Below are 12,269 nucleotides of genomic sequence, written 5' to 3'. Positions count from 1 at the left end.
TCTTTGGAGGTGGGAGGAGCCTATCCCCAGGTGCATGTCTTTGGAGGTGGGAGGAGCCTATCCCCAGGTGCATGTCTTTGGAGGTGGGAGGGGCCTATCCCCAGGTGCATGTCTTTGGAGATGGGAGGAGCCTATCCCCAGGTGCATGTCTTTGGAGGTGGGAGGGGCCTATCCCCAGGTGCATGTCTTTTGAGGTGGGAGGAGCCTATCCCCAGGTGCATGTCTTGGGAAATGTCACGCTTGCCACTGACAGTTTGTGTTTTAGTTTCTCCTCTATGTGTTTAGAATATCCTGTCCTTAGTTCCTGTCAGCACTCTTATTTTGGTCCAGCTTCCTGTTTGTCTCCCTGTGTGCTGTTTTTCCCTCAGCTGCGGCTGATTGGCACCTGGCTACACCTGGCTACAATCAGCCCGCTCCTATTTTACCTGCTTTTTTCCTCCGGTCAGTGCTGGATTATTGTCGTTGCCACATGTCGCACTTGTCTTTGCTACCTGTCGTATCTTGTCTTGTCCATGCAGCGTTGCTGTAAGCTATGTTTGATGGCGGTTTTTAGCTTACTGCCTTTTGTTCCCTGCTTCCAGTTTGTTTTCTAAGTACAAGTACGCCTTTTGTTTTCCATGCTAAATTTCCTTTTTGTTTTCTAGCTCCCATGCTAGCTCTCTTGGGTTGTTATCCTCCCATGTGGGTGCTTTTTGTTTGTACCCTTTGTTTGGTTTTGTTCTAGTATTTTATATTAAAACCATGTTTCCTTATTCAATGCCTGACTCCGTCTCCGCATCATGGGGTTTGTCAACAACAAACTTTGACAGGAAGTGGGAGGAAGCCGGAGTACCCAGAGGGAACCCACGCATTCACGGGGAGGACCTGCAAACTTCACACAGAAAGATCCCGAGCCCGGGATTGAACACAGGACTACTCAGGACCTTCGTATTGTGAGGCAGACGCACTCACCCCTCTGCCACCGTGAAGCCTAGAAGAGAATCTTTCACCACACACGCTGCAACTCAACACTTACTTACCAGTGTGTATTCTCATGAGTCTTTTCAAAAGCAGACTTTGTATAAAACTTTTACAATATATGTATAATGTAGCCTGCATGTTACTTAAGTAAAGCACTGTACAAGTATTAAGTAAACAATGAATTATATAACTGGGCTAGATCCGAAGAAACTCAATTCAGCTCTAGGAATGGAGAGTAATGAAGACTGAACACAGGTTTTATGTTTAAATGGTACCAAATTATATTAAAGAATTATAGGGAAAATAAACAACAACAAAAAGACATGTAAATTGGAATGGCCATTCACATTTTCAACATAAATTACAGAACGTTCAATATTTACAATGTTATACAGTACTTGATTCAGTCCTTGTTTTTACCAAGAATGGTATAGGCGCAACACGACAGTTCATTAAACGACCTCGCAAAGTCCACGTTGTGGTGGCAGTGTCCAGAGGGGTTTTAGTGAAGGTAACGGGGTAAATGTGAAAGTTCAGGGAGGACAGAAATGAACACGTTGCGTTATGGAAAACCAAAGGGAAAAAACAGAGCGGCTGCTGAGGAGCCTCCTAGCCGCCCGGGCTCGGTTGGGTGGATTCAGTTGGGTTGGTTCAGTTCCAGGCATAAAGCTTCAGGCTCTAGCTCGCCATCCAACATGGCCAATTCCGCAGATAAATCCCACTTAAACACTCTCGCACGACGACCCACGGCTTCAGTAGTTGGCTCCTGCAGCAACGTCCCTCTCGCTCTTCCTGGAAGCAGCCCACTACTGGATTTTATGCTTCCCGCAATAGGTCACATGACCGCGTGACGCAATGATGCACGAGGTCATGTGACCGCGTGACGCAATGACGCACGCAAAGACACGAAAATAAATAGGATATTTAAGTAAAATGATATTTAAATAGAAATATATTTAATTAGAAATAATATTCAATGGGGTTTTGAGAGGATATTTAAATACAATTATTTAAATAGGAAGATTTAATTACAAAGAATATTCAATGGGGTTTTAAAAGGATATTTAAATGAGGATATTTAATGGGGTTTTGTCACCCAGGTTACAATAAGGTATGTCTCCAGTGTGTGTTCTCATGGCTACTTTCAATGTGCTTTTTCACACAAACGCTTTAACACATTCTGAGCAGGAAAAAGGTTTTTCTCCAGTGTGTGTTCTCATGTGTACTTTCAAAGTGCTTCATTGTACAAAAGCTTCACCACATTCTTAACAGTGAAAAGGTTTTTTATTCATTGTGTATTCTCACATGTGCTTTGAAATGGTCCCTTCGGGTAAAATCTTTACCGCAGATTGAACATAAAAATGTTTTTTCTCCAGTGTGTATTCTCATGTGTGCTTTGAAATGGTCACTTCGAGTAAAAGCTTTACCACACATTGAACATGAAAAAGGTTTTTCTCCTGTGTGTCTTCTAATGTGTGCTTTGAAAAGGTGCCTTTGAGTAAATCCTTTACCACAGATTGAACATGAAAAAGGTTTTTCTCCAGTGTGTGTTTTTGTGTGGTTTACCAAATGTCCCTTCTGGGAGAATCCTTTGCCACAAACTGAGCATATGAATGGTTTTTCTCCAGTGTGTATTCTCATGTGTCTTTTTAACTCTGCTTTTCGCGCAAATCTTTTACAGCATTCTGAGCAAGTAAAGGGTTTTTCTCCAGTGTGTATTCTCTTGTGTGTGTTCAAATGTTGCCTATGAGTAAAATCGTTACCGCAGATTGAACATGAAAAAGGTTTTTCTCCAGTGTGTGTTCTCATGTGTCTTTTCAAATCGTACCTCTGAGTAAAATCTTTACCGCAGATTGAACATGAAAAAGGTTTTTCTCCAGTGTGTGTTCTCATGTGTCTTTTCAGACGACTTTGGTATTTAAAAGTTTTGTGAGAGTGAGAAGATGTGAAGTGAGTGTTGTCAGTGTGACATGTCTTATCATCTTTAGAGTCTTCATCATCAGTGTCAGGAGAGTGTGACGTTGTGTCCTCACTATCTGATAGTGGAGCTAAGAGCTTGTCTGCTTGTGATCCTCCACAGTGGTCTCCATCAGCTTCTGTTGTCATGTGTTGTGTTGAGCTGCTGCTTGGAGGCTCCCCCCCTCCCCTCTCCTCACTTTCACCTTTCACCTCATCATCTTCACTCTTCACAGGGACACCAGTCACTGGCATCTTGGTGACATCAACCTCCTCCAGTCCTTCAAGATGCTCTCCCTGCTGACTGATGCTGTGTTCTTCCTCTTCCTCTTGAATGTGAGGGGTCAGTGGATCCACCGCTTCCTTTTTAAAATGGGGTGTCTGTGGGTCCTCCTCTTCCTCTTTAAAAATGGGGGTCAGTAGGTATTCCTCTTCCTTCTTAATGTGGAAGGGCTGTGGCTCCTCCGTTCGCATCCTGAAGCTCCATTTCTGTTGCTCAGGGTGAAGATGTTCTTCACAGATGTCTGCAAGACAAACACAGCATCTCTGCTCAGTCACACAATGCATTCAGTACTTTTACATGCACTTAGGAAAAACAAGTTATTGTAAGAACTGTCTTGAAATCTCAGTGACGCACAAACACGCTGCTCTTAACAACATTATTCACAGGAAAAGAAAAACAAACCAGGACAACAGGACTTTTTACTGTGGATAGACGATATGGTTTAAATTAGATTTTGCGATTAAATTATTTCATATAGAATTACTAATAGAACTATCTTAAAACAGGTTACACAGGCTCCTAATTTAGTTGCTGAAATATGCAGTGAAATAATACATAATTTCCAGTATTTTTTTTCCTCGAATAAAGTAACCAGATATGTCTCCCGGCTGGCCTGGGAACGCCTCGGGATCCCCCGGGAAGAGCTAGACGAAGTGGCTGGAGATAGGGAAGTCTGGGCTTCCCTGCTTAGGCTGCTACCCCCGCGACCCGACCTCGGATAAGCGGAAGATGATGGATGGATGGATGGATGGGTTCGATAAAATAATACAATTAGAAATGACACAATATGTTACTGCATATGTCAGCTGCCAAATTAGGAGCATTTTTTAACCCGCTTTGAAATTATTCTATTATCAATCATATAAAAAAATTATATATTGTGACATATATTGTTATTAGGATATAGATTTGAGGTCATATCGCCCATACCAAACATTGTTTCCCCGAGTCATTTTGTTTGGCCCACCAAATATATGTATTTTTATATTCTTCAGATGTGTGTGTATGTTTAAAATGTGGGACTACTGTTCTACATCACGTGGAAGTGTCATGTCATGGGGATGGTGTGCTTTTAACTAAGGGTGTGACGATGAACATGATTCTTACACATGTGTGTACTTCATGTGTATATGAATGTACTTTCCCTTGTGTGCTTAGTTTGACTGTAACTTCATAGTGGATAATATCTATAAACAACCTAACTTGTTTTACATCTTTAATTTGAAGGACTGTTTACTTATCTGACAAACTCAAAGGAAACTGCACTTTTTTAAAATGTCGCCTGTCATTCATAATCCTTATGTGAGACATATTTTTTAAATATTTATGAATTCTAATTAGTAAATAAACATGAGCAAAAATCAGCTAACATTGGAGTCAATGGGAGCTCCTCTATTAGACCCACAAAGTCCTCCAAAAAACATCCAAAAACTGCCAACTATACTCATTTTACATTTTGTGACCTGAATATTAACCAAGTATTAGTGATATTGTTATTATAAGCGCTAACGTTAAAGGCCTACTGAAAGCCACTACTAGCGACCACGCAGTCTGATAGTTTATATATCAATGATGAAATATTAACATTGCAACACATGCCAATACGGCCGCTTTAGTTGACTAAATTACAATTTTAAATTTCCCGCGGAGTTTCTTGTTGAAAACGTCACGGAATGATGACGTGTGCGCGTGACGTCCCGGGTTGGAGGGGACATATTAGCGCAGCACCATTTGCGGGCTGAAAGTCGTCTCTTTTCATCACGCAATTAAACAGTATTCTGGACATCTGTGTTGCTGAATCTTTTGCAATTTGTTCAATTAATAATGGAGAAGTCACAGTAGAAAGATGGAGGTGGGAAGCTTTAGCCTTTAGCCACACAAACACACGGCTTTACTATGGATCAGAACGGTCAAGCGAACATGGTTCCCGACCACTTGTCAACCGGCAGGTTTCGCTGAGAAAATTGTGATAAAAACTCTCCTCTTACTGTAGATCAGCTGAGCTTGCGCCGTCCATGCAGCTGCCGTCAACTTCCCTCAGAGACTGACGTCAAGACACCCGTGGACACACCCCTCCGACTATCAGGTACTATTTAACTCACTAAAACACTAGCAACACAATAGAAAGATAAGGGATTTCCCAGAATTATCCTAGTAAATGTGTCTAAAAACATCTGAATCCATCCCAATGCAATCGCCTTTTATTTTAACTTATTTTTTATTTATTTTTTTCTAGTCCCTCGCTATCAATATCATCATTCACGAATCTTTCATCCTCGCTCAAATTAACGGGGAAATAGTCGTTTTCTCGGTCCGAACTGCTCTTGCTGCTGGAGGCTCCCATTAAAAACAATGTGAGGACGCGAGGAGCCCTCACACTTGTGACATCATCGTCTGCGACTTCCGGTAAAGGCAAGGCTTTTTTGTCAGCACCAAAAGTTGCAAACTTTATCGTCAATGTTCTCTACTAAATCCTTTCAGCAAAAATATGGCAATATCGCGAAATGATCAAGTATGACACATAGAATGGACCTGCTATCCCCATTTAAATAAGAAAATTTCATTTCAGTAGGCCTTTAAGATGTTAAAGGCCTCTATTCTGCTTTGAAAGCAGAATAGAGCGGCTACCAATGACTCAATTGCTCAAGGTTTATTTTCTATTGAGGATGCATTAACCATCGACCTGCTCAGTGGCCTTTTGGTTAGAGAGTCTGCCCTGAGACTGGAAAGTCATGAGTTGAAACCCTGGCCGAGTCATACCAAAGACTATAAAAATGGGACCCATTGCCTCCTTGCTTGGCACTCAGCATCAAGGGTTGGGGGTTAAATCACCAAATGTTTCCTGAGGGCGGCCATCGAGGAGCTTTTAACTACCTCGGCGACCTCGGCCCAAGAAATAGGAGAGCCCACCACAGATTTTCCAGGAACTGCTTCCTCATACGAAGATGTGTTGGTGGGATTGAAGAGGTCTTCGAAGTATTCCCTCCACTGATTAACAACAGCCGCAGTAGAGGTCAGCAGCAAACCATCCTCACCATACAGTGACAGTGTACTGCTTCCCACCCTGAAGCGGCGGATGGTGGACCAGAATTGCTTCGAAGCCGCCCGGAACTCGTTTTCCATGGCTTCCCCAAACTCCTCCCATGTCCGTGTTTTTGCCTCCGCGACCGCTGAAGCCGCACTTCGCTTGGCCAGTCGGTACCTGTCCGCTGCTTCTGGAGTCCCATGAACCAAAAGGACCCGATAGGACTCTTTATTCAGCTTGATGGAATCCCTCACTGCTGGTGTACACCAGCGGGTTCTAGGATTACCGCCACGACAGGAACCAACTACCTTGCGGCCACAGCTCCAATCAGCCGCCTCGACAATAGAGGCACGGAATATGGTCCACTCGGACTCAATATCCACTGCCTCCCTCGTGACATGTTCAAAGTTCTTCCAGAGGTGGGAATTGAAACTCTCTCTGACAGGAAACTCTTCTAGGCGTTCCCAGCAGACCCTCACAATCTCACCACAAGGTGGTGATTGGTAGAAAGCTCTGCCCCTTTCTTCACCAGAGTGTCCAAAACATGAGGCCGCAAATCCGATGACACAACTACAAAGTCAATCATGGAACTGCGGCCGAGGATGTCCTGGTGCCAAGTGCACATATGGACACCCTTATGTTTGAACATGGTGTTTGTCATGGACAATCCGTGACAATCCGATAACAAAGCACCACTTGGGTTCAGATCCGGGCGGCCATTTTTCCCAAGCACGCCTCTCCAGGTTTCACTGTCGTTGCCAACATGAGCGTTGAAGTCCCCCAGCAGAACAAGGGAATCAGCGAGGGAGCACTCTCCAGTATTCCCTCAAGGGAATCCAAAAAGAGTGGGTACTCTGAGCTGCTGTTTGGTGGCTAAGCACAAACAACAGTCAGGACCCGTCCCCCCACCCGAAGCCATGATGTTGTGTGCCAGGCTTCACTAATATAAGAGTAGCTATCAGCTGGCAACAACCCTTGACTAGATAAGGTGAGTGCATTATCATCACAAAACTGTATTAGGTGTCTTGCATTATCAGAGCTGCCATCAGAAATATCAGCATTCCAGTCACCGACCACATAAATACACGTACAGTGATTATCCTGTATAAAAGAATTAATAAAAGCAAGTTTAAACATGGATTCATCCTCATTGTCTTTACATTCATACGGAGTGTACACATTGAGAACAATAAACTCCCTATTGTCGGACTTATACTGAACAGCAATACACTTCGAGCCTAATAACACTAATAACTGCATCGTGCTTTTTGTGCCAGAGCACAGCAACACCTCCCGCTATCCTCCCTCATACAATTCCCATTATTAATATAATTCAACAGCCCCAGGTCTAGTTTTGGGAGGAATGTCTCTTGTAAGCCTAACATGTCAAAGTGGAGCAGCAGGTTGTCAACAACTACACGCCGAGCCCGGTCCCCGGCGCTGGATATTAGATTTTTGTTTTCTCTTTGGCCTCAGTCTGGATCCCCTCTCCAGGGTCCCAGGCTTAGACTGATTTTTTTTTCTCACCTCTCCTCCTTTTTACCAGTTTCTCACCTTTTTTTTAAGGGGCGGCGGAAGTTGGCAGACCTGTTCTGTCTCCCTGTAATGTTTGTCTGCTCTTGAATGGGATTGTGCTGAAAATCTTAAATTCTCCTGTGAGATTATTAAAGTGTTTCTGATTCTGATTGTGTTTTTATCAGCCATCTTCAAACATAATTAACTTTCCGGTACAATTTCTTAAATTTTGATTCGCCGAAAGTTTTATCAGTCACAAATACTGCCTCAGTTTGCAATCGGACAACTTTACCGCGAGGAGGCTATTGGAAGAAAGACTTTAGAAAGACAAGAAAACTTTGCTAATTAGTACAAATAAACTAGATTGATTGAGACATTGCTGGACAGCAGAGAAGTAACTAAATCCAAACAAACGTTGAAATTATTTTTTTAAGATATCTGGCTTGTATTTTAAGTAGGGATATAAATCGTTAGAAATGTATCGATATGATACCCTAATCGATACCAGTATTTGTCGGTACTTTTTTTGGTACTACATGTCATTTGTGGAAATAAAAAAGTGGAAAAAGTCATTTTAAATAGCATTCCTATTAGCACAAGAGGTTGAACACCTCCAACATGATGTTCTGTAACATCTCAGAGCAGGGAAGTCTTTTATCAGCAGCTGTTTATTTGAAGTCTTAAAGAAGTCAACTATGTGTGCAGTGCAAGGTAAAATGCAGTTATGTCATCTTCTTCTCAATAACACACACATCAAACTTTGGTTGCTTCCTTATTTGTCATCATTCAAAGCTGATTGTAATGTGTAGCAGCGGCAGCTGAACTCAATGTGACAACGTGTCATAGTTACGTCAGTCAGCTGGAATTAAAATACAAATAGTTGTGTCTTTAATCCAGAATTTTCACGGTCCTCATGGACGACATAATTAGGAACCAGTATTAATTTAAAAAATGGTACTTTGTGTACATCTCTTATCTTCATCACTAAACCCTTGAAATATGCTGACATATGTGCTGCTAAAGGTAAATAAACAGTAGCCATATTGAATGTTTGCCTTCATTTGACCACGTGAGGTAAGGAGGACGGCCTCTAGGTCACATGGTTACACCCCAGCAATTACACTGTTGATGATTGATGAGCATTCATATTTAAATGGTGGTGTTAAAAAGCAAATATATCTCCATCTTTAGTGATAAATGTGGCCCCCGGATGAACATGTGTCACAAACATTGTATTAGATGATATGTGGATGTTGTGCTTACTTGGACTGTGATGAAGCTGTGAGGACTCAGGTGGTTTGTCTTCATGCTCTTCAGTCTTCACAGAGACAACAGTCAGTGGAAACTTGCTGACATCAGCCTCCTCCTGCCCTACAGGACACTCTCCCCCCTGACTGATCCACTCTCCCCCCTCTTCCTCTTTGAAATGTGAGGGCTGTGGATCCTCCTAGTTCCCTTTAAAATGTGAGGGCTGTGGATACTCTAAAGTGAAACTGTCCCCCTGCAGATGAGGGAGACATTCTTCTTGGTGTCCAATCAGCTGATGGATGTCTACAGGACACAAACAAAACACATTTTAACTCCTACATGCTAAATATTAAATTGTACATGAAATATAGGGCTGTGGCTATTGAAAATTGTATTAATCAAGTGTTCTACTGGAAATGTTTCCGATTAGTTGAGTAACTGAATAAAACAGTGTTGCTTGGTTAAAAACAAATTTAAGCGATTATAAAACATTTCACTTAATAATGAACGGCCAATTGGTTTGAGATGGTATGAGATCAAGATGTCATCTTTAGATCAGGCTTTGTTTTTTTGACAATCACAGACACATTAGAAAGTTAAAGTACCAATGATTGTCACACACACACTAGGTGTGGGGAGATTATTTCCTGCATTTGGCCCATCACCCTTGATCACACCCTGGGAGGTGAGGGGAGCAGTGAGCAGCAGCGGTGGCCATGCCCGGGAATAACTTTTATGGTGATTAAACCCCGATTACAACCCTTGATGCTGAGTGCAAGGCAGAGAAGTAATGGGTCCCATTTTTATAGTCTTTGGTATGACCGGGTTGGGGTTTGAACTCACAACCTACCGATCTCAGGGAGGGTGCACCGACATGAAGGAAATAACAGGTCAGTATGCTTTGACACACATATATAACTTGTCAAACCTGCCAGCTAGCAGGCTAGGTTTACAGCATCAGTAACCATGGTAACTGACTCTGACTTTGTCTTACCTCTCTTATTTTTGGAGGTAAAACTCTCGAGCTTTACATACTCAGGACTTTGCACTTAACCTGCTCTCTGGAATATTCCCCCGGTGACTGTGTGAGTTTTGTGTGAACATGTTGATACACATTGTTACAAACATCAACCTCTCATAAATATTGTGTGTCTGGCAATGTCTCCTTCTTATGAACAATGTAAAACAATTAGTGCATCATCCTCACATGACAATTCATCTTCCTACAGACAATCTATTGAAGAATAGTGTTAATAATGAAATATAAAGTTAGTAAAGATGTGAGAGTAAGAAGTAAACAAACCTGTTCTGTGTAACACAACTTGATGTTTTTCATGTTGTCGCTCCTTCTCCTCTTTTGTTGGACAAAGTTCCTCCTCGTACTCTGCTGTGGTTCTTTGGCACATTTTCACACAATCACAACACTTTACACTCACACTTGATCTCTACTTAGTGATGTGTTTTGATCACTTCCGCCTCTCTTTGTTAGCAGCTAACAAGCTAAGCTAACTAGCAAGCTAAGCTAGCTCGAGAAGCATCAAAGTGCGCTCAGACTAATATAACCGGATGCAAACAGTTATTAACGATGTTTACTCTATTTACTAGAGTGTAATAAAGGACATATATGTGTACATGGAGGCACAGATTAAGAACATTGAACTGTGACGACTGCAATAACGTCTTCACCGTCTGACGCCATCTTGCTTTATCCTCGCCGTGTTTGGTTCGCGCGCAGTGTTGTCAGATCTCGCGAGAGAAACAAGTAACCAGCTCTTTTCCAAATCTCGCGAGAGAAATAAGTACAACCAGTTTCCCACAACGGTAAAACGATTTTATTATATACTATTTACTTATTGTGAAAATAAAAGTAAACCTGTCAATTTCAAAATTTCTAAACAAAGACATACAACTTATTTTTGTAAAAATATTCAAATATTTAACAAAATATATTGGAATTTAATTTTCCTAGTAGACATAACAGTTTGACAGCATTCTCGAATGGAACATTCTGGAGAAACATCCTGGATTTATTTGGATGGAAATGAATTACAAAGGTAAACTTTTGAATGATTTGACTTCATTTGTGATGATTTATCTCTTTTGCTCAGTCCATTTTTTCCCAAATTTAATTTGAGGGAAGTTGTCACCACCTGCTGCCACCTAGTGGTTTGTATTGTCAGTTTTCCTCTTTTAGTGCAGTTGACCTTGTTCTTACATTTCTCCTTCCTCCTAAAGTCCCTGTGTTGCCTTTGTGGGCGGAGTTGTGGGACGTGCACAGCTGCCTCCGATTGACCCTGGTGCTACTTAAGCAGCACCTTGACAGCTGGATGGCACTCGGTTAATCCACATCATGCCAGTTGATTCTATGCTTTGAGTATTTTGCTACCTTGGCCATTCCCAGTGCCATCCATCTTGGTGTTGTTTTGTAGTGTGCACGTCTTGTAACTCCAAACCAAGTTTAGTTCATTTTTGTATGTATGTATCTTTTGTTATTTTGTCCACAATACACATTTTGTCTTCTTTCGCACTGTCGCTTTTTGTTTCCTCCTGTTTGGATTGTTTTTGTGAGTAGATTTCCGCAGTAAAAAATGTGTTTTACTCAGCGTCCTGCACATCCTTGGGTTCCTCTTTACTGTGTTGAACAGCACTCTGACAGAAGGAGTTTCTCCAAAACACAACACCCTTTGGCGGACAAGTTTGTGATTAAATGCTATACATAAAAAATGAAAGGGACAAGTGGTAGAAACAATGGATGGATTGACTTTTATTGACTTTTCCCTAACAATCCAAACTTCCCCATGTTTTCTGAAATTGATAATGTTTGAGGGATTATAAAAAAGGGGGAACAAAATCATAAACACCTTTTTAAAAAAAATTGTCATGTGTAGTTTTAAAAAAAAATAAGAAATGTAGATTATTAAAAACAAAACTATCCTTCATAACCTTCCACATATAATGTTGCCATTTTCTCTAATCTACATATTGCATAAAGGGGACATACATATAAAACCATATTCATATTACAAAAGAGAGTAATAAAGATAATTAAAAGAATGGATTATTGAGAGCCAACAAATGATTCATGAAGTCACACATTTTAAAAGTAAATGATCTTGTATAAAAGACAACTGTTTAAATGATGTATAAAGTAAATAATAATATGCTTCCAGAAGTGGTCCAGAAGATGTTTCAAGTGTGAACCACTAAATTTGAATTAAGAGGGATTTATGTGTACTCAAAAGCAAAGGTATGAACACATGTAAAACAAATATGTACATCATT

General features: G+C 41.3%; 1 protein-coding gene across 1 annotated transcript; it reads right to left on the bottom strand.

Moving 5' to 3' along the window:
- Positions 1–1,177: 1,177 nt before the first annotated feature.
- On the bottom strand, positions 1,178–3,432 carry LOC133547598 (gastrula zinc finger protein XlCGF8.2DB-like). Its single transcript, XM_061893210.1, has one exon. It carries the CDS (start codon positions 3,388–3,390, stop codon positions 2,245–2,247), a length of 1,146 nt encoding a protein of 381 aa, XP_061749194.1. The 5' UTR covers positions 3,391–3,432; the 3' UTR covers positions 1,178–2,244.
- Between the last annotated feature and the right edge of the window lie 8,837 nt (positions 3,433–12,269).

Source organism: Nerophis ophidion, unplaced genomic scaffold, assembly GCF_033978795.1.
Source record: "Nerophis ophidion isolate RoL-2023_Sa unplaced genomic scaffold, RoL_Noph_v1.0 HiC_scaffold_132, whole genome shotgun sequence".
NCBI classification, from domain to species: Eukaryota; Metazoa; Chordata; class Actinopteri; order Syngnathiformes; family Syngnathidae; genus Nerophis; species Nerophis ophidion.
The sequence above is the reverse complement of the archived record's forward strand: the minus strand, read 5'-3'. Positions and strand labels throughout refer to the sequence as shown.